The sequence below is a fragment of the Benincasa hispida genome, chromosome 5, assembly GCF_009727055.1.
Source record: "Benincasa hispida cultivar B227 chromosome 5, ASM972705v1, whole genome shotgun sequence".
Lineage (NCBI taxonomy): Eukaryota > Viridiplantae > Streptophyta > Magnoliopsida > Cucurbitales > Cucurbitaceae > Benincasa > Benincasa hispida.
The window spans coordinates 49,060,776-49,088,494 of record NC_052353.1 but is presented as its reverse complement, the minus strand read 5'-3'; the positions used below and the strand labels follow the sequence as shown (position 1 = coordinate 49,088,494).

Below are 27,719 nucleotides of genomic sequence, written 5' to 3'. Positions count from 1 at the left end.
ATTTCTCAAATCTCCCTACACTCTCATTTTCTTCCGATGCATGATCGGAAAGGGCATACTGAGAATAACTCACATATAATCTTTGTTCATACTCAACTAACTTGCATTACTCCCTGAGTTAGCTAAGGAATTCTTTCCTTTCGCTTCTTTAAAAGGAACTAGAGTAGATTTATCCTCAAATACTTGTCTGAATCATCAGACCAATTCATAGTTTCCGAAATACCCCTTCTAGCCTCTATTACTTTCCACCACTTTTCAGCCCCTTTCTGGCAGCAAATGAATGCCGCAACTCGACCTTTACGGTCCTCAGGAGTATTCATAACCTTAAAACAGCTTCTCAATCAAGTCCAACCAATCTCTGCATCTAGGATCTGTTGTTTCCATTGAAGTCATGGTCTTCCTAAATCTTTCAACTTTTCGACGCCGAATTCTCTTTCTGGATCATTTTGGAATCGATCCTACACTCGCCGCCACATCTTTAAGTGATTCTTATCAAACACTCGATCCTCCATCTGGAGTTTTACATCAACCCTTGGTGTACTGGATCGTTTGCAGAAGTTGCTTCCTGCTCTACTGAGTCTCTAACTCTTTTCCCCTTCGGATCTGGGTCCCGTCAACTTCAGGACCTCCGCTGGTAGGGTCAACATTCCTCTCCTCAGTTTGCTTGCTCCACTTGCCATTCTCCTCAGCATGTTTTGCCTAATTATTAGGTACACGTTGTTGGGACTTATCTATGGGACTTAATCTAATGCATGAACTCTCTCTTTCACCCAATACCTTATGCTTTAATACTAAGCTAGTTCAAACCTTTCCCAAGTTTACGTATACCTTTGCTCTGATACCAAGCTGGAATCAGCTAACTCTTTAACCTTCCCCGAAACTTATACTTTGATACTAAGTTGGTATAAACTAATTCCTTAATTGTCCCAGAAACTTATGCTCTGATATCAAGCTATCACACCCCGCCCCAGACCACCCTCTTAGCCTAGAGAAAGGCGTGACTGCAGCAGTTATCATCCCTGTGGCTGACACTTACTGCCTAATAACTCTTATGGAATAACTCTGATACCAAAATATAACTTAAGTACAACGGAATATCTTTTGGCCAAAATTTATTAAATTAGAAACATAACATATTTAGAGTCATTACAACATTAGATTTACAAGTCCCAAAACCCAAAAACCCTAGTCCCTATATGAACAACAGTAACATGTGTACAATATTAACAGTAACCATCTAACAGATGGGTTACAAATCTTTTGATCCTTTAGTGGCAGAGCAGATGCAGAGCTATCTTCAGAGGATTTGACCGCTACCTGTGGGGGGAAAAAAAAAACATTTGAAAACAGGGTGAGCTTGCGCCCAGTGAGTGACTTAATAAAGGTAATTAATTCTCATACAAAATCTCAATAAAGATTTAACTAAAATATAAGCTTTTACAGTACTTGTACTGCAGTATAAACATTTTCCAAGCATAAAACATATAAAGTTGTTTTAACCATAAAATAGTAAAATTATTTCTTAGTCGAGAATAACCCTTACTGTGGATAAAACAATCCCAACACCAACTGCTAGTCATTGCAAGGAGCTAACCATCACCAACGCATAGGATGACCGTCCATTCTTGACACATGGCTCACTCGCACGGCTTGCTTGGCATGGGCGCATGGTGCTGGCCACCAACGCATAGGTGTGCTGCATAGGTTGGCCACTCGACACATGGGCGTGCTTGGTCGCATGGGCTGCACACGGCGCCTTGATGCTTGACCGGGTGCTTAGGCACATGGGCGTGCCACTTCGACACATGGGCATGCGACGTGTGTTGGCCATCACTCGCTTGCTCGCATGGGTGCATGGTATGGGCTGCGCGCTTGGCTACATGGTAGGGCACTTCGACGCACGGCATGGCTGCTTGACAGGGTGCTCACCGCATGGGCGTGGCCGCTCGGCAGTTCGCTCAACGCATGAGCGTATCCACTAGACACATGCATCCGGCCGGGGCTACTCAATGCATGGCCTGGGCGCTGGCCGAGGCTGCTCGACGCATGCCACCCTCCAGCCCTCCTGCCATCCCAATGCCTCACTTCCATTTTCTTTCCTTCACCAATGCATCCAATGCATCCAATGCATCCAACGTATCCATCATCCAATGCATCCAACGCATCAAATGCATCTACCCACCAATTTCTACACTTAGCCAAATTTTTTCCAAAATTTCCCCAAAAGTCAACCTTCCAAATTTCCTCTTTTCTTCTAATTTCCATTCTTTTCTCTACCATTCCACACTAGTTTTCACATCAACCTACTCAGCACACTAATCTCAATAGGGAACATACTCAAGTAGAGAAATTAAGATTCGGGGTTCACAAAAGCCTAGTACAAGAAAATCTCCCACTTGCCCTAGTCCAGCTGCGGGTGATCCTGTAAACCCATGCTCTGAAGGTGACCCTCTAACACTGTAGTCATGAGAGCCTTCGTAAACGGGTTAGCAACATTGTGCTCCAAAGCGATCTTCGTGATGATCACGTCCCCTCGATGTACTATCTCGTGGATCAGATGATACTTCTGCTCTATGTGTTTGTGGTGCCTATGACTCCTAGGCTCTTTGGAGTTTGCCATTGCCCCGCTATTATCACAATAGAGGGTAATGGGCCTAGCATATCTGGAACAACTTCCAGTTCTGTCAAAAACTTCCTGAGCCAAACAACCTTCTTAGCAGCTTTGCAATCGCTACGTACTCCGCCTCAATAGTGGAGTCGGCGATGCACCCCTTCTTAGTGTTTTGCCACACTACAACTCTTCCGTTAAGAGTAAAAACTGACCTTAAAATGGACTTGTAAGAGTCTCTATCAGCCTGAAAGTCAAAATTTGTGTATCCAGTAAGAAACAAATCCCTAGATCCATACATGAGCATGTAGTCCCTCGTTCTCCGAAGATACTTGAGGATGTTTTTCACTGCGGTCCAGTAACCTTGGCCTGAGTTAGATCGATACCTACTGACTATGCCCACAGTAAGCAACTATGTGATAAGCATCTATGCAATCTTGTAGCAAATGCTACACGATCGTGTAGCAAACTTTACACGATTGTGTAGCATTAGCTACACGGTCGTTTAGCAAATGCTACACGACCATGTAGTAAAAGCTACATGATCGTATAACAAGAGCTACACAATATCGAATATATGTTTTGACTTCTCCATCGAATATGTGCTCTGCAACTCTTCTTTGAAGCTTCCTGGGAACAACACAAGTGACTCAAACTTACAAATTATAGACTCAATTGCAAGATTAATGCCCAAAAACGTAGGGGCCTTTACAAACCAAAATTTTTAAATAAAGAAAGCCTTAAATAGAGTGTTCTATCCCAAAAGATCCATAAAAAAATCCACAACCATTCATCACATAAACAGAATGCAGATTATAAAACCTATAAATACTGTAAACAATTCAATAAAAGAATGGAATTTGGAACCAGAAACCTACAACCTGGCTTTGATACCAATTAAAGGAACTCTAAAGGGGAGCGAACCTTGAGCGGAAGCGGATCGACCAAATTCCATTTTTATTGAATATAATGTTTACAGTAAACAATAAACAAGATATGCATTTAATTATAAATTACAACATGCTTTAGAAAACGTTTCAAGAAACCTCATATTTGAAGACCTTTCTTCACGTTTTCCCTTGAACGGATCACAAACTCCTTGAAGACTTTCTTCAAGATTAACCTTGAACAAAACCGAACACTACCATTAATGTTACTTTGGTATTCTAAGGGTGAAAACCCAGGAGTGGTGGGCTATGACTACTTTGGTTATAAGGGAAAAACTTAATGTAGAGGAGGAAGGATTGAGAAATGTCCTAAAGACTCAAACACACAAAACTCTTCTGTAGTTTTTTTTTCTTTCTCAATCTTGATTAACTAACAAGTTACTAGAAGAAGGAAAAACTTTTTCTTTTCTACTTGCTAAAAATAACCACCACCTACTTACGTGTGTGGAGAGAAAAGAATGGGAAAGGAGTTATAACTCCCTTCCTTATTATTAAAATAATAAAAATATAAATATAAATATGATAACTAACTTACCATATTATATATATACATTAAATTATATGTTATATCAAATATAACATATAACCTATAGTTTTAATATTGTATCACATACAATATAAACTATAGTTTCTTTTCTCTTTTATATAACATTTAATATAAATCTTATTTATACTAAATTTAACAATTACGAATCCAATTCACAGAAACTATAATTGAATCTCATTAAAATATTCATTTCCTCCCATTAAGCTATAATGTATCAATACATTATGACAATTATATCACATATAATTGAAACAACTTAATTATATCATATATAATTAAATATAATTAAATCCCTCTATTAATTTAGACAATTCAAATTAATAAAAAAAGATTGATTCTCAACTAAATCCTATTGAGCTACTAAGGGGACCTCATGGTCCTATAGCTTGGAGCTCCAAAGGTACATGAATAATTAATTAAACTCTTTAATTATATTATTTATCATCCATTAACTGTTGGGCACTCCACTGATGACCGACAACTACACTTTTCGCACTACAGATATATTTCTATGTCCATTAGATATAACCAATCAATAGTACGATAATCCTTCACAAATTGCTCGTAAATACAGCTAGGCCAAATTATCGTTTTGCCCTTGTAGTTACCTCTAACTTCTTAAGTACCACTGATCCCTCTAATGAACAATAGATCATAGTCCAACTATGACTAATTCCCTCTCGGGCCAGAAGAGGGTGTGATGCCACATTGTTCAAGACCCAGAATCAGTCCTTAAAGGAGCAATTTATCTATTTACCCCTACCTCAGAGAATGAGTGAATTCCATCTCTGTATAGATGTGTTCTCAGCTCTCTAATCAGATGAATCCCCAAAATGGTAGGCTTGTTGAGTCGATAATCTGACCACTCTCACCCCATACAAATCAAAGGACTGCCCTCATAGGCAGGAGTNATTCATCTACTTACATCTGCCTCGGGGAATGAGTGCATTCCATCTTCTGTAGCTGTGTTCCCAGCTCCCCCAATCAAACAAATCTCCAAAATGGTAGGCTTGTTGAGTTGGAAATCTGGCCACTCTCACCTATACAAATCAAAAGATCGCCCTCATAGGCAGGAGTGCAAAACTCACTCAGGATTCAGGTCATGTTACCTATGGTCATCCTAGTGAAATGTAAGTCTCTATTATGAACGGTGTTATATAATGAGATTAAACATTTCGTGGTCCGATTTTATACAAACTCCTTTGTATAGAATATCCCTGTTCGCATGTCTATACATGAACGATCAAGCTCAGATCATTTGTAGCACTTTACAGCAATTGTAACACCTACAAAGCGAGTCATACTCGTAGTGTCACCAGGATAAGGTACCCAGCCTTATCCATCTACTACAAACCATTTAGGTTATCACTTAAAAATGATCCACCCGTGTGTCTCTACATACATGTTTAAGTTACTAAGATAACCTTAGATGTTAGTTTATTGGTTTGTGGTTAATGAAACTAAAATATCATATATTTTATAGATAATGAATAAAATATCATATATCTTATTAAATACATAATGAGTTTGTTAAAAAATGTTTACAAACTATAGGACCCTAGGAGATTTAGGGCATCAATCCCAACAGTTTCATCAACAACAATTATTATGAACCAGACAAGGGCAAATAAGGGATTTAGGAATTTGTGGCCATCTGCATGTCATGTGAGTTGCCAAAAATTTTATTCCTCGGCGATTTTGTCATTTTTCATAATGAAACCTTAAATTTTGTCAAACGCTCCTATTTTCCTAGTACTTATTAGTTTTAATATTAATTAAAAAGGTAACTCATGCAACCTATGAGTACCCATTTGTTATGGTCTAGTTTAGTAGTATGAGTATTTTTGTTCTTATTTTTAATTTTTAATATATATTTTTTATTTGTTTCTCCTACGTAATTTGAGGTGGTTAGAAAAAAAAGTGCAAAATGCACTTAAATATTACTCAATATACTATTGTAAGAGAATAACAAGATTATGGTGTAAATTAAAAGTTCTGAGGCTCGATCGTTCTATACAAGCTTTTTACATATTGATTTGGAGGAAAAAATCAATTGATATCTACAATTATCAGAGTTATATCAAATAAAACATTAAGCTAATACTTATATCAAATTAAACATTGGGTTATTATAAGCGAATGAATATAAACCTTTTCTTTCCTGATTTATACCTATTCATTTATAGTTACCTCGAAACCACTTAATTTATATATACATATCACACCATATTTTTCAAATACGTAAAGAAAATGAGGGAAATGAAAAGATTAAAACCATTGAGTGTAGATATTTCCACAAGCGTAATCATATTTTAGACAACTATCCTACTCGACCATCTCGCCATCTAGGTTACACCGTTAAGACAAAAAAGTCCTCCAAAACTGGTCCTCCATCTATTGTTGCTGCCACCACCTCTTCTGATGTGACATCTTTTGTTCCTCCGAGTCTTCAGGTCAGTGATCTTCAAGATTTGCTCAAACAGGTGTTATCTTCCAATTAGCCTGCTTTTGCTATCACACCAGGAACATCTTGGCTCCTTGATTCAGTTTGTTGCAATCATATGACTTTAGATATAACTTTGTTGTCTTCCTGCACCCCTATCAAAACTCTTCCTCCAGTTCATTCAGCTGATGGTACACATGAATATTTCTCATATTAGTACTGTTAGTACACCAACCATAAACCTTTTCGATACTTACCATGTCCCTAGTTTGACATTCAATCTTGTTTCTGTTGGTCAATTGTGTGTCCTAGGACTAATTGTTTTCTTTTCTCCTCATGGTTGTCAAGTTTAGGATCCATGGATGGGCCAGACAATTGGCACGGGTCGTAAGGTGGGAAGATTATTTGAGTTCACGTTCTTTCAGCCACCCGTTCTCTCATCTATTTCTGCTGCTGGCATTGATACCGATACATATCAATGTTGGGTTTTATGCCTCGAAACTCGTAGATAGTAAATGTAAATAATTGATCGTCATCATAAAGTGTTATCGATGTTATTTCAATAAGTGTTATTGATTGTGTTGTACTTGTTTTGTCTTAATAACCCTAAATCCAATAAATTAACATCATAGGTTGTCTTTTGAGTCTTGAACTATATGTGGAAACATACATGGATCAATGTTCAAGATACAATCTAAAGGATCTATAGTATAGGGATAAGACTGGGTACCTTATCCTGGTGACACTATGGGTACAACCCACTTTGTTTTTAATACAATTGCAATGATGCAACACGTTCGTATTGGCAACATGCAAGTGAGGGTATCCTATGCAATAAATTTGTATAAGATCAGAATGTGAAATAGTAATCACGAGATGTAACTCCGTTGACTAGTTAGGTTTCTATTTCAATGGGATGATCTAGGACCCTTAGTCTTAATAATTATCCTATAATGAAATCCTATTTAAGAAGGATTATCCTTTGATTTGTATGGGTGAGAGTGGCTAATTTATCGACTCGATATGCCTACCATTTTGGGGACAAGATCGAATGGGAAGGTAGGAACATAATAATACAAGATGAATTTCACCCCTTCCCAATAATTACTGGGTTAAAATCCCAAGTGCGGTGGAAAAAAAGTTCAGACCATTTTCATATTTTAATAACAAATTAATAGAGGAAATAAAATTTCGAAACTCTTATAATCGTTGACAACTCTAGAGGGCTTCACAAAATTTTTGGATCTATGATCTTGATTCCTCTACTACAAATTAAGTGAACACCACCAAAATGGTCTCATCAGTAGCCCAACCAAAATGGTTTCATCGGTATTCTTCATAGATTAGTGAGGTATAAGGAGGTGGGATCCTTGGAGGGAATTTTTTACAAAAAAAAAAAAATCATAGAAGACCAAAAGCTAGAGAGGAAAAAAAAACTAATTTTTTGATGTAGAGAAAACTGAGAGGGAGGAGGAAGTTGGGGATAAGATCTCTCTTTGATGACGTAAATTTAATTATACGATGCATGTCTTAAGTTATTCGTTTGTTCTCATGCGTCGGTGGTCATGCTTGGAATGAAATGTATGCGTTGATCTTATATGCAATGCGTTCCTATCACAAGTTTTCTTGCGCTTTCGCCAAGTATAATGAGAACGCAAGTTTCTTGGGTGATCTGATGTCGAACTCAGGGACTTGTAGCTAAATGGTATGCAGTAAAGTGTATGCAGCGAATAAATAAAAGAATGATGAGGGTTATGGGCTAAGCACTACTCCTACTCCTAACTAACAGATTAAGCGGTGGAAGTATGAATGGGAGGTAGAGACAAGACAACTGTTGACGTGTAGTAAAATGGATGGAAAAATAAATAAAATGGTGAGGATGTCTTCATCGTAACCCTAAGCTTGACCACAAGGGTAACCTCAGCTGGTGCAAACTTATGCGATCATGCTATACACACCTAACGAAGACGCACGCGATGTGTAATAGCAAATAGAGCTTATTCCTAAGTCTCTATTCTTGCTTATGTGATCTTAATCTAGCTCTCTCAAGCCTAGATTCTAACCTAGCTCTCTCGAGTCTTAGGTTCTTTCTTTAGACTCTCTCTCGAGTAGCTCTAAAGGGGTGATGGTCGCATACATAAGACAAGATAATCACATAAACATGGGTGACGTAAGATTATTCCTATCTCTAGTGAACACTTGCTTACATTGCTTAATGAGATCAACTACTTACCCTCCCGGGTAGTTGGTTGCTGCTGATTCTACTCATAGACAAGCATTGCATCCGCTTATAAACAAGTGTCGCTACAACTTCACACTAAGCAAATAAGGTTTTCTCACAACACTCACGCAACGCACACCTCCCGGTGATTTACTACATGCTTTATATTCCTATGTCGCATGATTAAGTATGCGATACTCTAACAGTCTTACTCAGTGATGCAATGAAAGTAAAGGATACTAAGAAAATGAAGATGGAGATGGTATCGAAGGAAATATAGAAATGCATTGATCACAAATTGTATTAATTCCTTAAGCCAAAATGTAATACAATATAAAGAAAGAAGATAAATGGAGGGCCAATTGGAAGCAATGTCTTTCTTCCAGCAGATGTGTGTCAAGGCTGCTGGTGGTGCCATGAATGGGCGGTGGAGTAGACTCTCTCGAGCTCTAACTCCGGCGAAGGCTCCGGTCGTCACTCAGAATGATTGAAGGGGATGAAGAACTCTCAAGCTATCTTCTCACTCTTTGGTCTAGATCACAAGGATCCGCCCTAAGGCAGGAAGCCTCAGGCGAAAAACCTTGGATGATTTGAAATTCTGCTCAACGGCTTCTATTTATAGAGCTTGATCGCCGACAACATTAATGAACCTGCTCTGAATCTGACACTCGCAGCGTGATGGTCCTTTTCTGATTCTCTGCTGCTAACTGCATGGTAGGTGAAATGTCAGCATCACCTTTTGATAATCCCAATGTATGCGTTCATACTTGCATTCCACTAACCTTGTGATTGCCTTTCTATTATGGTTATCATTATGTGGCCGCAATCTCTCTGTGATGACCGCATTCGCTTGACGGCCTCAACTTCTATGTGATGGACGCATGCGGTTGATGGCCGCAACATCCATGCGTCGACGTATGCGTTTGCCTCTGCGATGGAGAGATCCTCGCATGTGGTCATCTTTGCGATAGCCTGGCTTCCACCATGCGATTGATTTCTGCGGTTGCTACAAAAATAAACAATTGAACGCATAATAACTCATAATAGTGGGTTAGTCAAGATTCTTAATGTCGATCGATGCAAACTCGTTTTCTCATGAATTCCTAACATAATCACCGCATATTCTACTTAACAGCCCTCATAATTCTAAATAAAAGGCCTATAATGACGTGATTTCTGCCCGTCACCACACCTCCAAACTTAGAATCATGCTTGTCCTCAAGCATGTGTTATACTCAAGAAATTTAATATTCACCCTTTGGCTTTCTTTTGCAATGACCAACCTCTCAGAATATAATTTACTCATACCTCTAACCATGGCAGCAATGCTCGCCTCCACTTCGGCTACTTCTCCAAAGAGATCTTTTCTAAGCTTAAATTCGGCAAGCCTTCGCTCAAAAAATGTTTACTCATTCCCTGCAATTTTGCATTTAGCTTTTAAGAATGTGTTCGTTGAAACAATTCAAAGCTTTGCGATTCTTATTAGAATGCGACATTGAACCTGGTTACGCTCTTCATTTTGGCTTACCCCCACATGTGTCATGTGGACAGCCAACTTTGGTTGTGTGCCATATTCAAGTCAACTCTTATCTTGGCTTGCGCCAAACAGAAGAGTTGCGCTTATTCGTTGATCCTGACGACTTACTTTCGTTTTGGTTTGCCCCCACGTGTGTCATGCGAACATCCAACTTTGGGTAAGTACCTTTCACAACATAACTTTTATCAACATGGGTTTCCCCATTGCGTTGACAGAGGAGTTGTTATTCCCAAAACTTTTTTTTTTGAATTGCATCGCAATGTAGTGAACGCATTTCTCTGGGACTGCTGCCACCCCCAAACTTAAAAGTTGGCAGCGCTCTCGCCGCAAAGCTAAAGACAAACTCAACAGGAATGCGATAACAAATGTTTGAACAGAAGTTTGCACATAATAAAACTTAGACTGCCAAATTTTGAAGAAGCTATTAAAAGTAAGGTGAGCCTTGCGATACTTAGTTATCGAATGTAGTGAATTATACGTACCATCATAGATACATCGCAAAGGAAAGCAATCGGACAAGGAGAATTTCAAAAGGACAATGCACAAAAGATAACAAGAAAAGAACCTTAAGTAGAACACACTTGCGACCATGCTTTAGAATTCATGCGATCGAAGCCATGCGTTGAATGGTGAAGAGGATTCTTCTGTTGTAACTGTGCACCGAGGAGAATTATTGTCGCACCTACAAGGAGTAAACGTACCACATCCAAGGAAGCAGCCGCATATCCAAAATAACAACAAAAAATAAACTAAACTAGAAAAGCAAGGTAAAGATAGAGTAAAAGATGTCCTTGGAGAAATTGGAGTGTTGTCACCGCAAGGAGTCTTCCATGCAGGAGATTACTCTCAACTGCTTAGGTCAAGAAGCTCGCCCTGACCATTAGAACTTCCGGCAATTGTTGGGTGCATGTTGGCCACCATGTGCTTAGAACTACCTTCAACTCATGCGACTGATTGCCCTTTTATCTTGGGGTCAATACTGGCTTTCAGCGCATCGTTTACACTTCAATACTGTTTGCAACTTGGTCGTACAAGCTACAATACTCCCAAGGTAAAAAGGTTACCCGTGAAAACACAAAACTCAACAAACAATTATCTGCCAAGTCCTTGGCAATGGTGCCAAAAACATGGTGACGTAAATTTGGGACGCAATTATGCGATGCATGTCTTAAGTTATGCGTTTTTTTCTCATGCGTCGATGGTCATGTGTTGGAATGAAATGTATGCGTTGATCTCAAATGCAATGACCATGTGTTCCTGTCACAAGTTTTCTTGCACTCTCGCCAAGTATAATGAGAACGCAAGTTTCTCGAGTGATCCGAGGTCAAACTCAGGGACTTGTAGCTAAATGGTATGCAGTAAAGTGTATGCGGCGAATAAATAAAAGAATGATGAGGGTTATGGGCTAAGCACTTCTTCTACTCCTAACTAACAGATTAAGCGATGAAAGTATGAATGAGAGGTAGAGATACGACAACTGTTGACGCGTAGTAAAATGCATGGAAAAATAAATAAAATGGTGAAGATGTCTTCATCGCAACCCTAAGCTTGACCGCAAGGGTAACCCAGTCGAACACAAATTATGCGATCATCGCTATACACACCCGAGAAGCACGCACACGATGTGTAATAACAAACGGAGCTTATTCCTTAAGTCTCCACTTCTTGCTTATGGCGATTTCTTAATTCTAGCTCTCTCCAAAGCCTAGGATTCTAACCAGCTTCTCTCGAGTCTTAGGTTCTTTCTTTAGACTCTCTCTCGGAGAAGTAGCTCTAAAGGGTGAATGTCACATACATAAGACAAATAATCACATAAACATGGTGACGTTAAGATTATTCCTATCTCTAGTGAAACACTTGCTTACATTGCTTAATACGATTTCAACTAACTTACCCCCCGAAGGCAATTGGTTACTGTTGATTCTACTCATAGACAAGCATTGCGTCCGCTTATAGACAAATGTTGCTACAAGCTTCACACTAAAGCAATAAGTTTTCTCACCACACTCGGCAATGCACACCTCCCGGTGAATTTACCTACATGCTTCATATTCCTATGTCGCATAGATTAAGTATGCGATACTTAACAGTCCTACTCAGTGATGAATGAAAGTAAAGGATATTAAGTAAATGAAGGATGGAGATGGAAGTCGAAAGGAAATATTAGAAATGCATTGATCAAAAAATGTATTAATTCCTTTAAGTCAAAATGTAATAAATACAAACGGAAAAGAAGAGAAATTGAGGGCCCAGTTGGAAGCAATGTCTTGCTTCTAGCAAGAGTTGTTCAATTGCCAGTGTTGCCGATTAATAGGCGGCGAGGTAGACCCTCTCTCGAGCTCTAACTCCCGGAAGGCTCAATCGTCACTCAGAATGAGTTGAAGGATGAAGAACTCTCAAGCTATTCTTTCACGCTTTGGTTTGGATTACAAGGGATCTGCTCCTAAGGGAGGTGGGAGCCTTAGCGAACAAATGATGATTTCGAAATTCTGGCTCACGGCTTCTATTTATAGAACGTTAGCGCTGACAACATTAATGGACCTGCTTTGAATCTGACACTCGCGGTGTGATGGTTCTTTTCTGAATCTCTATTGCTAACAACGTGGTAGGTGAAATGTCAGCACCTTTTGATAATCTCAATGTATGCGTTCATGCTTGCATTCCACCAACCTATTGATCGCCCTTCTATTATGGTTATCATTATGTGGCCGCAATCTTTCTGCAATGACTGCATTCGCTTGACGGCCGCAACTTCTATGCGATGGATGCATGCGGTTGATGGCTGCAACATCCATGCATCGACGTATGCGTTCGCCTCTGCGATGGAGAGATCCCCGCATGCGGTCGTTTTTGTGATAGCCTGGCTTCCGCGCATGCGATCGCTTTCTGCGGTTGCTACAAAAATAAATAATTGAACACATAATAACACATAATAGTGGGTTAGCCGAGATTCTTATGCCGATCAATGCAAACTCGTTTTCTGATGAATTCCTAACATAATCGCCGCATATTCTACTTAACAACCCTCATAATTCTAAATAAAAGGCCTATAATGACGTGATTTCTGCCCGTCATCACTCTCCCACATTAGCGAGCTTGTTATAACTAATTTATTTAACTAAATAACAATAAATTTATTTAATTTAAAAATAAATTAAATCAAATTTTATTTTATTAAAATAAATCAAATAGTTATTAATTAATCAAATTAATTAATAATAATTAAATATCTCATATTTAATTAAATATGTATTAGAATCATATTCTAATACATCACTCTCTCATAACCTATAGTTTTAATTCAGTTAATTTAATTAAATCAATGTTAATTAAATTTAATTAGATTGAATAATTAATTAATTCTCCAATTAATTAATCATTAAATTAAATATGATATTTAACTTAACCTTATAAATTGCATCACATTCAATTATTTTTCTCTCACATTACCTATAGTTTTAATATGAATTCTATTCATATTAAATTTAATATTTGAAATCTTTCAAATATTTAATTTTCCTATTAAATTAATTTTGAATCAAATTCAAAATAAATGTATATTATAAAGTTTAATTAAAATATAAACTTTATATTACAATGTATCACCATACATTATATTCTTTCCCTTAGTAAATTTGATCTTTTCAAATTACTTTAATTACCTCAATACCCTTTATGAACCACTAGTGGGACCTAATGGTCTTACAAATCATAAGCTCCAATGAAATGAGATTAATTGGCTAAACTCATTAACCAAGTTAATCAATATTCATTAAATATGGGTACACTCCACTATAGACCCACAGTTGCACTCTTCTCACTGCAGTGCAGGAATATTTCTGTCTAGTTAGTCATTCATGAGTATTCTAACACTAGCTGGGTCAAATTAGCATTTTACCCCTATGTTACCTCCATATCCTTAAGTACCAGTGTTCCTCTGATGAACATCATGTTTGTGGTCCAACCATCAAACAGAAACCCCTCTCGGGCCACAGTGAAAGGGTAGGGCCCTATGTTCAAGTCTCGGAGACACAACTTAAGGGAATACTCAACCACTTACCTTAAAGGAAGGAGTGAATTCCATCTCGTGAAATTATGTTCTCAGTTCCCTACTCAGTCTTGTCTCTAAAATGGTAGGCTTATTGAGTTGGAAAACTGGTCACTCTCACCCATACAAATTAAAGAACAATTCCTCATGAACAAGAGTCCATAACCCACTCAGAATTAAGACTAAGTTGCTTAAATCATCCCAGTGAAATAGAAACTCGACTAGTCAATGGAGTTACATCTAGTGGTTACTTTTTCGTGGTCCGGTCTTATACAAACTCATTGCATAAAATACCCCCAGTCACATGTCCCCTACACGAATTCTTGGATCATTGCATTTGTATCAAATACAAAGTGGGTCGTATCCATAGTGTCACTAGGATAAGGTACCCAGCCTTATCCATATACTATAGACCCTTTAGGCTGTATCTTGAAGATGATTCCCTTATATTTCCACATACAGTTCAAGACTCATACAAAAGTCTAAGATGTTAGTTTATTGGATTACAGTTATTTAGGAAAAATAAATATAAGATAAGCAATAATTATTCATTGTAATATATATTGATAACACTTTATATATGATCGATCAAATGTTACATTTACCATCTATGAGTTTTATGGCATAAAACCCAATATACAATAGAGTAAGTAGATAAGTGTTCCTTTAAGTGGTATCTGCGAGACTTGAACAAAGAGCCCTACCCTCTCACTAGCCCGAGAGGGATTTCTGTTTATGGGTTTGACCATAAACAAGTTGTTCACTAGAAGAGCACTGGTACTTAAGGATAAAGAAGTAACCCAAGGGTAAAATGGTAATTTTGACCCAACTGGTGTTACGAACACTCGTAAAGGACTAACTTGTTATTATTGGTCTGTATCTATGGACACGGAAATATATCTGCAGTGAGAAGATTGCAGTTGTGGGGCTTTAGTGGAGTATACCCACACTTAACGAATATTGATTGATAAGGTTAATGAGTTTAACCAATTAATCTCACATCATTGAAGCTTCTGATCTAGAGTTTCATGAGGTCTCCTTCCTAGCTCGTAAAGAAAATTGTGGTAATTATGTCTTGAATAGAGTTTGAAATGTTCAAATTCACTTAGGGAAATAGTATAATGTATAATGATACATTATAATATAAAGTTTATATTTTAATTAAAATTTATAATATAAATTTAATTTTGGATATGATTCAAAATTAATTTATGGGAGAATTAAATATTTAAAGGAGTTCAAATATTAAATTAATATGGTTTGGATTCATATTAAAACTATATGTTAAAATTAATGCGTATTGGATGCACATTAAAACTATAGGTTATGAGAGAAACAATTAAATATGATTCAAATGTGGGTTAAATTAAATATTTGATATTTAATTTGGTAATTAATTAATTAAAATAACTAATTATTAATTTAATTTAATTTGAATTAATAAAATTAATTGAATTCAAACTATAGGTTATGTGAGAGATGTTTCATTTAAATATGATTTAAATGAAATCATTAATTAAATTAGATTTAATTAATTATTAATTATTAGTTAATTAAATTAATTATTAATTTATTTTTAAATTAAATAAAAATTTAACTCCCACGTAGAGAATTATCAGAAACATGGGATGACTCCCACGTTTCTCCTTTTTCCATTGGTTATAAACTTGCAAAAAGAATTGAAGAACAAAGAGTGATTGATTCTCTTTTACAGAAATATTCTGTAAACAAAATTTTCTCTCCAAAAAATTCTCATTTTCTTCCCATAATTTTTAGTTCCCACATACTAATACTAAACATTCTCAGAGAATAGGAAGGTAGCTCATTGGTGGTGTTCTTGATTACAATCCCAAAGAAGAATTGGCCATTTCGTCTGAGTCGTCAAACGAAAATGAGTTTTTGTTTCCCTTTCTCTGTAGGATTTAATTTTAAATGCATGCGGTTTAATTTTGTTAAATCTCTATGATATTTTGTGTTTCCAATGTATTGGTATTTCATTTTCTAAATTAATTTTGAGAAAAGGTTCTGATTAATTCCACTGTGCTAGGGCTTTTAACACTATAATAGGTGGCATATTCGTCTTGGTCATGTTGCGGTTGATGCCCTAAATCTCAGTGAGTCCTATAGTTTGTAATTGTAATGTACAAACAGTTTATTTATTTAATAAAATCTAAGGAATTTTATTTGACATTTAGTAGCATTAACCCACAAAACCAATAAACTAAGATCCAAGGTTGTCTTCTGTAACTTGAGCATGTATGTGGAGACATACGTGTGGATCATGTTTAAGCGATAACAAGGTTGAGTATTTTATTCTAGTGACACTATAAATACGACCTGCTTTGTAGTTGTTATAATTATTCTAAAGTGCTACAAATGATCTGATCTTGATCATTCATTCGTGTTGAGATGTGTGAGTAGGGATGTTCTATAAAAGAGTTTGTATAAGACTAGACCACGAAATGAATAGTCTCACTATATAATACTGTTGATAGAAGAGACTTACATTTCACCAGGATGACCTTTGGTGACTTAACCTGAATCTTGAGTGAGTTGTGAACTTCTGCTTATGAAAGCGGTCCTTTGATTTGCATGGGTGAGAGTGATCAGTTCGTCGACTCAATATGTCTACCATTTTGGGGATTTATCTGATTAGAGAGTTGAGAATGCAACTATTTAAGAGGGAATTCGCTCATTCTCTATAGTTAGAGAAAGTAAAGAAATTGCTCCCTTAAAGGCTGATTCTGGGGCTTGAACAATGTAGTGCCACACCATCTCTTGGCCCGAGAGAGGTTTGATCATAGTTAGACTATGACTCATTGTTCATTAGAGGGATTGGTGATACTTAAGGAGTTAGATGTAACTACAAGATCGAAACGGTAATTTTGGTCAAGCTGTACTTATGAGCAATTTGTGAAAGGTCATCACACCATTAATTAGTTATATCCAATGGACAAAAAAATATATCTGACTGCGAAAAGTATAGCCGGTCTTTATTGGAGTGATCGACACTTAATGGAAGTTGGGTAATTTAATTAAAGCGTTTAATTAATTACCCAAGTACCATTGGAGCTTCAATCTTTAAGGTCTCTTCAATAGCTCAATTGAGATTATTGAGAATCAAATTATTTCTGGAATAATTTAATTGAGAAAATTAATTATATATGATATATTTAATATAATGTATTTGATACATTATAATATAAAGTTTATTTTGAGAGAAAATAAATATTTGAATATGATTCAAATATTAAGTACATAAATTAGATTTATATAATTATTTAATATGAATTTGGTTTATATTAAATACCATAAATTATTGAGAGAATTTCAAACTATAGCTTATATTATATTTGATATAATATAAATTGTAGGTTATGTATTATATTTAATATAATATATAGTTAAATGTATAATAAGTTGGTTATTGTATATATTTATCATTATTATTATTATTTATTAAATTAGAATTTGATTTTAATTTGAATTAATGGGTGGGAGTTATGAAAATAACTTCCCTCCCCTAATATCTCTCAATAATGTGGGATGTGGAGAGTTGAAGGCAAAGAGTATCATCTTCTTCCCAAAATACACAAAGTGTTTGTGAAAACGATTAAGTGTCTCTCCAAGAAATCTCTCTCAAAAAAAAAAAAAAAAAAAACTCAACTACTGTTGTCTGCTTCTCCTTTTTTTTTTTTTTTTTGTTTTTTTTTTTACAGAGCCCACAAGCTCTCGTTGATTCTTAACCCCTCAAGAGAATACCAAGATTTCTTTTTTGTGGTGTCCAAGTAATAGGGTTGCTGTTTGGCGTGTTCGTGATCCTAGGATAGACCAACGAGTTTGATTGGAGAGGATTCGTGAATTTTTTTTTGTGACTTAAAGGGTTAGTAGTCTAAACCTTTTCTCTCTCCTACTCTGTTTTTCCTAAAGTATGTTGTAAATTAATCATTATAATGTATATTTTCTTCTCTGTAATTTTTTTATTTTGTAAAAAATTGAATTTGGGAACCGATTACGCTTCCACACGGATTTCACAATCCTTTAGGTCATGCATCATCTGCCAAACTCCGTAATTTAATTTTTATTGGTAGTTTGAATAATGTTTCTCAATTCAGTTCATTTGACTATTTACATTGCAAACTTGCGAAGCAAACTGCTTTATCTTTTTCTACTTCTACTTTATGACGTGATACCTTATTTGGTCTGGTTCATTATGATGTTTGGGATCTTGCTCCTACTCATATTGTAAATGGTTATCGATATTTTGTGTTATTTATTGATGACTACTATCTTTTTACCTGGATATATTTTCTTAAGAATCGTTCTTCCTTACCCCAAATCTATATCAAAATGGTCCATACTTAGTTTTCTCAAACCATCAAAATTCTTTCCCGCAGATAATGCAATGAAGTATAAGGACTTTCATCTACTTTCTTTCCTTGTACAACATGACACTCTTGTCCAAGGTTCTTTATCAACAAAATGGTCAAGCTGAGCAAAAACATCGTCATATCCTAGATTCTATTCGCGCTCAGCTTCTCTCTGTCTTGCCCCGATAAGTTTTAGGGTGAAGTTGCTATTATGTCTGTTTATGTCATCAATTGCCTTCCTTCAATGGTTATCCAAAAATTTTCTCCTTTTGAATGGGTGTGTGGTACTTCTCCCTCTTACTCTCATATTAAAGTCTTTGGGTGTGCGTGCTTGTTCTACTACATCCCCATGAATATACCAAACTTGAACCTTGGGCTCGTCTATGTTACTTTTTTGGTTATGAAACTAAAAATAAAGGGTTCCGATGTTGGGATCCTATTTCGAAACAGTTACGATCTCTCGTCATGTCATATTTTGGGAATATCGTATGCTCTCTAGTCTTTCTTCTTTTCAGACTTCTCTAACTAGCCTTCACCCATTTTTCACTGATCTATTTTTGTCCTATGATCCTTTGCCTGACCCTGAGTCTTCCACCCTACTTGTCTCTGAGCTCAATCAATCTTTTCCTATTGCTGTGCACCCGGATCTACCATCTGCTCTCGATGCGAAATCCAAACCTGCACCTGTTTGTCGATCCACCCTAGTAAGAGAAACTCCTCACCATCTCAAAAAACATCACTATTTTTCCACTGTCATGTCTTTAGTTGAACATTCATCTTATCATGAGGCCTATACTAACCCTTTTTGGCAGCGAGCAATAGATGAAAAACTTCATGCTTTAGAGAAAAATCATACTTAGGATTATGTTGAGTTACCGCCTGGCAAGAAGCTTATTAGATGTAAGTGGATCTATAAAATCAAGATCTGCTCTAATGGGTCCGTTAAACATTATAAGGCTTTTCTGCTAGCCAAAGAGTATTCTCAGGAGTATGGTATTGATTATGAGGAAACCTTTGCTCCAGTTGCCCGAATGACATCTGTTCGGGGTCTGTTGGCCGTCGCAACTATTAAACAGTGGCCTCTTCTTCAAATGGATGTCAAGAATGCTTTCCTCAATAACATTCTATCTGAGGAAGTCTATATGAAGCGAACACTTAGTACCTTTCCCCATACAACCTATCTTTTTCATTGTGTGTTGTATGGGCTGAAACAAACTCCCCACGCCTGGTTTGCAACCTTCAGTTCCACTATCACTCAACTTGGGTTTACCTCCAGCTCTCATGACCCAACTCTCTTTACTCGTAAGACTCCCCATGGCATTATTCTCCTTATTTTATATATGAATGACATGATTATTACAGGTGATGATCCTCAGGCTATATCTGATCTACAACGCTATCTGGGTGACCACTTTGAGATGAAAGATCTAGAACCACTAAACTATTTTCTTAGTCTTCAAGTCTCATCATGTCGTGATAGATACTACTTATCTCAAGCAAAATATGCGTATGATCTTTTGGTCCATTTTGGTATCATTGGTTTTGCCACCGCACTAACACCGTTGGACTCAAATGTTTGTCTGACTTCTTTTGATGACGTTCCTCTTAAGTGTCCAACCTTGTATAGATTACTTATTGGCAGCCTTATCTACTTAACAGTGACACATCCATACATTGTCTATGGTAGCTCATCACACTATTCATTTCACCGTTGTGCTTCGTATTTTGCGTTATGTTACAGACACACTAGGGCATGGTATTCAACTCTCCTCTCAATCCTACTTAGTTCTCTCTGGGTATTCTGATGCTGATTGGGCAGACGATCTTACGGATAGACGATCCACCACAGGTTACTGCTTTTATTTAGGTGATTCTCTCATCTCCTAACGAAGTAAGAAGCAAATTGTTGTTTCTCTTTCCAGCATAGAGTCGGGATATCATGCGTTTGTTGATGCTACATTAGAGGTCTTATGGCTTCGTTGGCTCTCGGCTGATATGAAGACTCCCAAAACTCTGCCATTATTCTTCATTATGACAATCATAGTGCTATTCAGATTGCTCATAATGATGTTTTTTCATGAACGAACAAAGCACATTGAGACTGACTACCATTTTGTCCGTTACCATCTCCAAAGTTTCACTTTGCGCCTTCGAGCCAGATCTATGACTGAGCAACTAGTACATCTTCACCAAAGTGCTCTCCCCTATACGCTTTAGTCATTTACTTTGCAAACTCAAGTTGGTCTCTACTCTACCGCCCTGAGTTTGAGGGGATGTTGATAATTATGTATTTCATTTGTTAGTATTGTTAAGATTTGTTGTTTGGTTAAGATTTGTGTATCTATTTTTAGGTATACTTGTATATATAACATACCTTTGTATTTATCCATAAATATACAGAGAAATACATAAATACAAAAATATTTTCATAAAAAAAGAACCATTAGTATCTATTTGATTCTAACAATCTCCCCTATTTTATGTCAATACTTGCATTTAGAGAGATTATATACACTTCTGAAAGAATTGATTATATACACTCGTGAAAAAATTGATTTTAAAATGAAATTTACGTGGACTTGGGAATCTAAATTGATTCATTAATGAACATTTAAGATTTAGTTGATACAATTATTATTTTGAAGTATCAAAATGACCTTAACTCAATGATAATTGGTATGACTTTTCTCCTTAGAGGTTGAAGGTTTGTCTTTTTAAACAAAAACAACCCACTTATATGTGTGTGAAATTTTCCACAATGCCCATTAGGTAATATTCAAATTTGAAATTTGAATTGCATTTCAAATTTGAATTGCATTGCTTTCATCATAATCAGTAATTTTTCTTTTGGTAGTATGTATATAATTTTCTTCTATAATTTAGTAGAAATTGGAGGATTTGAATCTCTGGCTTCTAGAAAGGAAAGTAACGCATATCACATTACGAGTGTGTTTGGATTACATTTTCAAGTGTTTAATTTAAAAAATAAGTCATTTTGAAAGAAATTAGAGTGTTTGACAATTACTCAAAACAACTTTTTAAGTCTATTTTAGTCAATTTTTATCAAAAGTGCTTAAAAAAAAGAGTTTTTTTTTTTTTAAGTACTTTTTTCATAAATCAAACCAAACAAGCCCTACATCAGCTATGATCTTATTTCGATTATATCATTATTTAATTAAAAAAATAACTGATAGTTTAGAGTAAATTTGTTAGTAAGAGTCAATTTTCACTCAAAGTTTCAATTTCATAGTTGAATTGACATAAAATTTCTTTTATTGAACTAATGTCAGAGGTTCGAATCTTTTACCCATATATTATAAAAAAAGGAAAAAATTATAATGAAAAAACTAAAATGAATTTAGCTTAGCAAATGTTATTTTAAGGTCGGAGAGTCGATTCACCATTCACCATGGTAGTACTAAAAATACTTTCCCAATTGCAAGAGCAATTGTTACTTTTTCTCATTATGGGAGCGTTTGGGATAAAAATTATCATAACATTATAATAATCATCTCTTGCTATGTAAATACTATTTCAAAACCCCTAATTAGCTACAATAAACACTATTTCAAAACCCAATTTGCTAATATTTATTATGTCCTACCGTTTTTATTATTTTACATTCATCATTATTTTTTATTCTTTGCTAACAGTGTTTACTATTTCTTTCTAAAACTAAAATAGTTTACATCTTAAACACATACTATTATAACTCAAACTAAAATGATCTACATCCTAAATGCAAACTATTAAAATCCAACTATAATAACGAGTATAATAATCAACTTCTTACCCTAAATGTCTCCTATACGTTTAAAAAAAGATTTTTACTTTTGTTTTTTGTTTTTTTGGTTGTGTGAAATAAAAAACCCTAATTTTTGGGTTTGAAGGAAGGTCGCTGAAGGATAATTTCTGGAACTTTCTACAGAGTTTGCTCAATCGAACCATTAGAGCTTCTATGCCCAAAATCCCACCTGAAAACTCGCAGAAAATCATCGCCAGAAAGGAGGAAGAGGAGAAAGAAGAAGGATAGTGAAAGGGGCAATGGGAATTGACTATTACAAGGTTTTACAAGTTGATCGCAATGCCAAAGATGATGATTTGAAGAAGGCTTACAGGAAGCTCGCCATGAAATGGCATCCCGACAAGAACCCAAATAACAAGAAAGAAGCCGAAGCCAAATTCAAGCAGATCTCTGAAGCTTATGAGGTTCGTCTTTCATCCCTTTCTCCCTCTCTTATCTGAATGGTAATCGCCTGACCTTGTTCAGATCGATCTATCAGATTCTCAGACTTAACGGCGTTGAAATTGACATGGGGTTTCTCTGTTATGTCTTATATTGAATCTCAATACTAATGAAATTCCTTCCTCTTCCCTGTTCTTGTTTAATTTACTGGATTTCTCGATTACCTCATGTTAGATTTGGTTCTGTTTGGATGTTGCATTTAGGTTCTTAGCGACCCCCAGAAGAAAGAGATATATGACCAATACGGTGAAGAGGGTTTAAAGGGTCAGGTGCCGCCGCCTGACGCTGGTGGTCCTGGTGGAGCTTCATTCTTTTCCACCGGCGACCGGTCATCAACATTTAGATTCAATCCACGAAATGCTGAAGATATTTATGCGGAATTTTTTGGGTCTTCGAACCCATTTGGAGGAATGGGAGGGGGACCAAGGTTTTCAAGTAGCATTTTTGGTGATGATATATTTACATCTTTTAGGGAAAGTGGGGGAGGATCCATGAACCACCAAGCTGCTTCTCGTAAAGCTCCTCCAATTGAGAATAGATTGCCTTGTAGCCTTGAAGATTTGTACAAAGGAACAACCAAGAAAATGAAAATATCTAGAGAAGTTTCAGACACGACCGGGTAATCATCTTTCTTTGCTTTACTTCTACAGATTTGATTGCATGCACCTGCTTGATCAATACCTTCTATTAACTTGACTTCAACTTTTGAAAAGTTTGAAAGTATTGTCCTTTAATCATAAAAAATGACTGTTCTTTTCCATTTCCTAAATGGAAATGTTGTTTGATAGTATTTGTGTCCGTGGATAAGTAATTTGTGGTCTTCAGCTTCAAGAATTCTACCGTTTACTCAGTATTGTTGTTATTCACTCTTGAATATTTGGTCTTGTGGATAAGTTTGGCTAGTTGTCTGTTACGTTTGCAAACAGGGTAAATTCTTTGTTTCTTGCTATGTAGGAAAAAGAACTTTTGTTCAGTGGATGCAACATTTACATGTCGGTGTCATGTAATATTTGGGATAGCATCCAAATTCAGTTCCTTCTGTGGATTCAATGTTCATTTGAAGCTGCATATTTGCCCCTCTTATTCTCCCTATAATACACTCATCCATCCCCCTCCTCTCTCTATCTCCCGTTCGTCTTGTATATATAGGAAGATTGAAGTATGTGGGATAGCTTCCAAATTTAGTTCCTTTTGTGGATTCAATGTTCATTTGAAGTTGCATGTTTTCCCCTCATATTCTCTCTATGATACACTTATCCATCTCACTGTTTTCTTTCTCTGTTCTGTTCGTTTTGTATATCCAGGAAGATTGTACCAGTGGAAGAGATCTTAACGATTGATATTAAACCAGGTTGGAAGAAAGGAACAAAGATCACATTTCCTGAGAAAGGGAATGAGCAGCCTAATGTAATACCTGCAGATCTTGTTTTCATCATCGACGAGAAACCACACAGCGTGTTCACACGTGATGGAAACGACCTAATTATCACACAGAAGATATCGCTAGCCGAGGCATTGACTGGTTACACTGTCCATCTCACCACCTTGGATGGGAGAAGTCTAACGATCCCAATCAATAATGTCGTAAATCCAAGCTACGAGGAGGTCGTCCCAAGAGAAGGAATGCCTATGCAGAAAGATCCAACAAAGAAGGGGAACTTGAGAATCAAATTTAACATCAAGTTCCCATCAAGGCTGACTACAGAGCAGAAGGCTGGGATCAAGAAACTCTTGGGTCAGTAATATTTTGATTTGTTGGCTTGGTTTTCTGTAATCAACCCAGGAACCACTCATTTGCGAATACAGTGTTTGAAAATTTTGCTAAAATGGGGCCATCTTGTTTTTGTATTTAAGGAATTCATTAACTTTATGTTCGTAAATATATTTCCTTAGGGCAACAACAAATCAATTCTTTAGCCATGCAGTGATTTTTTTTTTTTTACCTAAATTAGGTGAATGCTTGCCATCATTTGTATCAACATTCAATCGCTGGAGAGCTCAGGCTATGAGAATTCTGAAATTCTGTAGAACTAATTTTAGTTATTTCATATTTTTGAAAAAAGTGCGGAGTACATTCATTGTGGTGGATAATGAAGCTATTCAGTAGAAGTTGACCGAGTGTAATCAATGAACAAGTCTTTTCTCTTGTTAGGAAACGTACATATCCTCATTAATCAAAGATGTGCAGGATGATATGTTACAATGACATTACATTAGTTCCCAGGTGTCTATCAACTTCCTATTAAGATGAGGCAGAACACATAGCCTTAAATATTTAGATTTTCTAATCATGTTTTAGTAGCTGTAATCTGAGGAGGCAGATTGTATCTCTTCTGGTACCATATTATCCCTCTAATCTCCTGTTATTTTCTTCATTGTACCCCCCTATTCATATATTGTTCAACATTGCCCCTCTCTCCATTATCAGGAAGGTTATACTCTGTCTTCTTCATCCATGGTATTACTAATACCCCTCTCCATCATGAGAGAGTTCATCTTCTAAGTTTTCATCCATTTCGTAACTTTGGCTAGCCGGTAGATAGTTGTCGGGATCGAGTACGGTCATCTACCAGCATATCATCATATTCAACTCCACCATTGTCATCAATGGAAAGCAACCCATCAGAACTGCCTGGACTTTCATCACTTTGTTGTAGCATTCTAATGTTCTGGTCATCACCCATTCTTGATTGTTGTCCTGAGATAATTTTGATGCCTCATTGATGGTTTCTTCAGGATGACTTCCCTTGGAGCTGAACTTAATCTTCCTTGCTGATATTTGCCTGCTTCTAGCACTCCGACGAATGCGCCTAAATTCTCCCGTTCATCCCCTTGGCTGCCTTTCCACATAAGCACCTGCCTTAATATTTTTCAGTTGGTGCCAGTACTTCTCTTGCCAGATGCAGCCCTCAAGCCATTGCATCTTTTCTGTTATTTTCCACCTTTGATACTCCCATGTACTCGTTTGCAATCTAGCTGTCCATGAACCGCCCTCAAGCTATTGCTTCTTTGACATACTCATTTGAAATTACAGCAGTTCTACAATCTTGATTGTTCTTCACAGCGGCATAATTTGACACGGCTAAAGAAATAAAAGAATGATGTCAAATCAAAACTATATTGAATAAACTTGAGAGTGAATTTTTACTAGTACTAACAATGAACTTAGCATTAGGAGAATAATAAGTCGTGTCATGGATGATAGAACCAGTTAACCATTTCGGCTCTACCTTTTTATGTACTTTTCTCAAGTGACTTTTACGAATAGCTCCAACAAACAACAACGTTTTGAACATTCTCAAACAAGTTTCAAACTCGTTTGGGCATATGACCACAACATGCAAATTTGTACAACCATTATGTTTCATTGTATTCAAGTTGTGTCCTGGGTCCATCCTACCTCAAGGGGGACAATACGTTTTACCTCTATGTCTCAATGATGTTAAGAATGAAGGATGACAAAATCAGTCTATTTGATATCATGAATTTGAAAGACTCACTTTCATGTCCCTTCCCTTGACCCCAATCTTGAGACTCAGCTTTATGCTACAGAATATAAGAGAGAGCACCGACGAATCCACGTAGGGTCAGGGGGGCATATGTCCTCTCTTGACTTACCAGTTTTTGTATATACATATCTTTATAAAGTACTTAAAATTTAGGACAAAATGCACTTTCGATCTCTGAGTTTTGAGATTGATGTCTATTTGATTCTTAGAGGTTTACAAGTGACACTTTGGCCTCTGACTTTCACATTCTTGGGACATAAAAGGTTGAAAAGCATTAATTTGAAACCCAGGCTTTGTTTCTTTGACAAATTAATTGAATACAAATTATTCCATTGCAATGGAAGCAGTCGAAGCCGCCCACAAAACATTTTAGCACTGGTGGCGAGAATCAATAATTATGGGGCTATTAGATTCAAAAGGTCTATGGTCGAGGAAATAAAAAATTCCACTGTTCACATCCACTTTAAAAGGCAAGTCAACAACGGACGATTGACAAAGAGGAGTGGTGTTGCCATGAACTCGAAGGTGCAGAGAGGTGGGCAGAAGGAATGAACAATGGGAAAGAAATTATTTTTCAATATATTTAATATATTATATTGTACTTGCTTGTTTGATTTTTATTTTTATGTTTATTTGCCACATATTCAAACAAAACGACATGTCAATCTGTTTAAGTCAAAAAATAACGATCTAATCACCATTTCGTTAGGTTAAAGTTAAATGAGGAGACCATTTAAAATCATCTTAAAAACTCGAGGGTTTAAAATGTCACTTTTCAAACCTCAAGAACTAAATAAACATCAATCCCAAATCTTAGAGATCAAAAGTACATTTTGTCTTAAATTTTAAGTACTTTATAAAGATATGTATAAACAAAAACAATATTAAGGTAGTGTAGTCGTGAGAGGCACACTCTCATTATATTGATCATGGGTTTGGATCTTCTATGATACACTTTTAAAATCGAATTCTTGAAATTGTATGGTGCATTATTGTCGTGTAGTTCATTTTTTTTAAGGTATTTAGGATAATAATAAAAAAGAAAGTTAAGTTTTTTTCTTTTTTTTTTTTAAAAAAAGCGTCTAACTTAAATTTTTTTAGCGAGCACCTTAACAAAAATTTAAAAGAAGAAAAAACTAGTAATTTCTTTTACTCAATACTTTTTTCAACCTATATTTTTACTCTCAAATCATAACGCTATTGAAAAGGTATTGTTAATCTTTTTTACATAATTTTCAGATTC

General features: G+C 36.2%; 1 protein-coding gene across 1 annotated transcript; it reads left to right on the top strand.

The window, feature by feature from the left end:
- The first annotated feature begins 22,601 nt into the window (after positions 1–22,601).
- LOC120078718 (dnaJ homolog subfamily B member 1-like) lies at positions 22,602–24,997 on the top strand. Its single transcript, XM_039033020.1, has 3 exons — positions 22,602–22,930; positions 23,171–23,586; positions 24,272–24,997. Exons 1-3 carry the CDS (start codon positions 22,766–22,768, stop codon positions 24,708–24,710), a joined length of 1,020 nt encoding a protein of 339 aa, XP_038888948.1. The 5' UTR covers positions 22,602–22,765; the 3' UTR covers positions 24,711–24,997.
- The last annotated feature ends 2,722 nt before the right edge of the window (positions 24,998–27,719 follow it).

Excerpts from the sequence above, each read along its gene's own strand:
- LOC120078718 (XM_039033020.1), top strand. The coding sequence starts at position 22,766 with ATGGGAATTGACTATTACAAGGTTTTACAAGTTGATCGCAATGCCAAA. Across the intron at positions 22,931-23,170 it reads AGATCTCTGAAGCTTATGAG|GTTCTTAGCGACCCCCAGAA; the intron begins GTTCGTCTTTCA and ends TGTTGCATTTAG. Across the intron at positions 23,587-24,271 it reads GAAGTTTCAGACACGACCGG|GAAGATTGTACCAGTGGAAG; the intron begins GTAATCATCTTT and ends TTGTATATCCAG.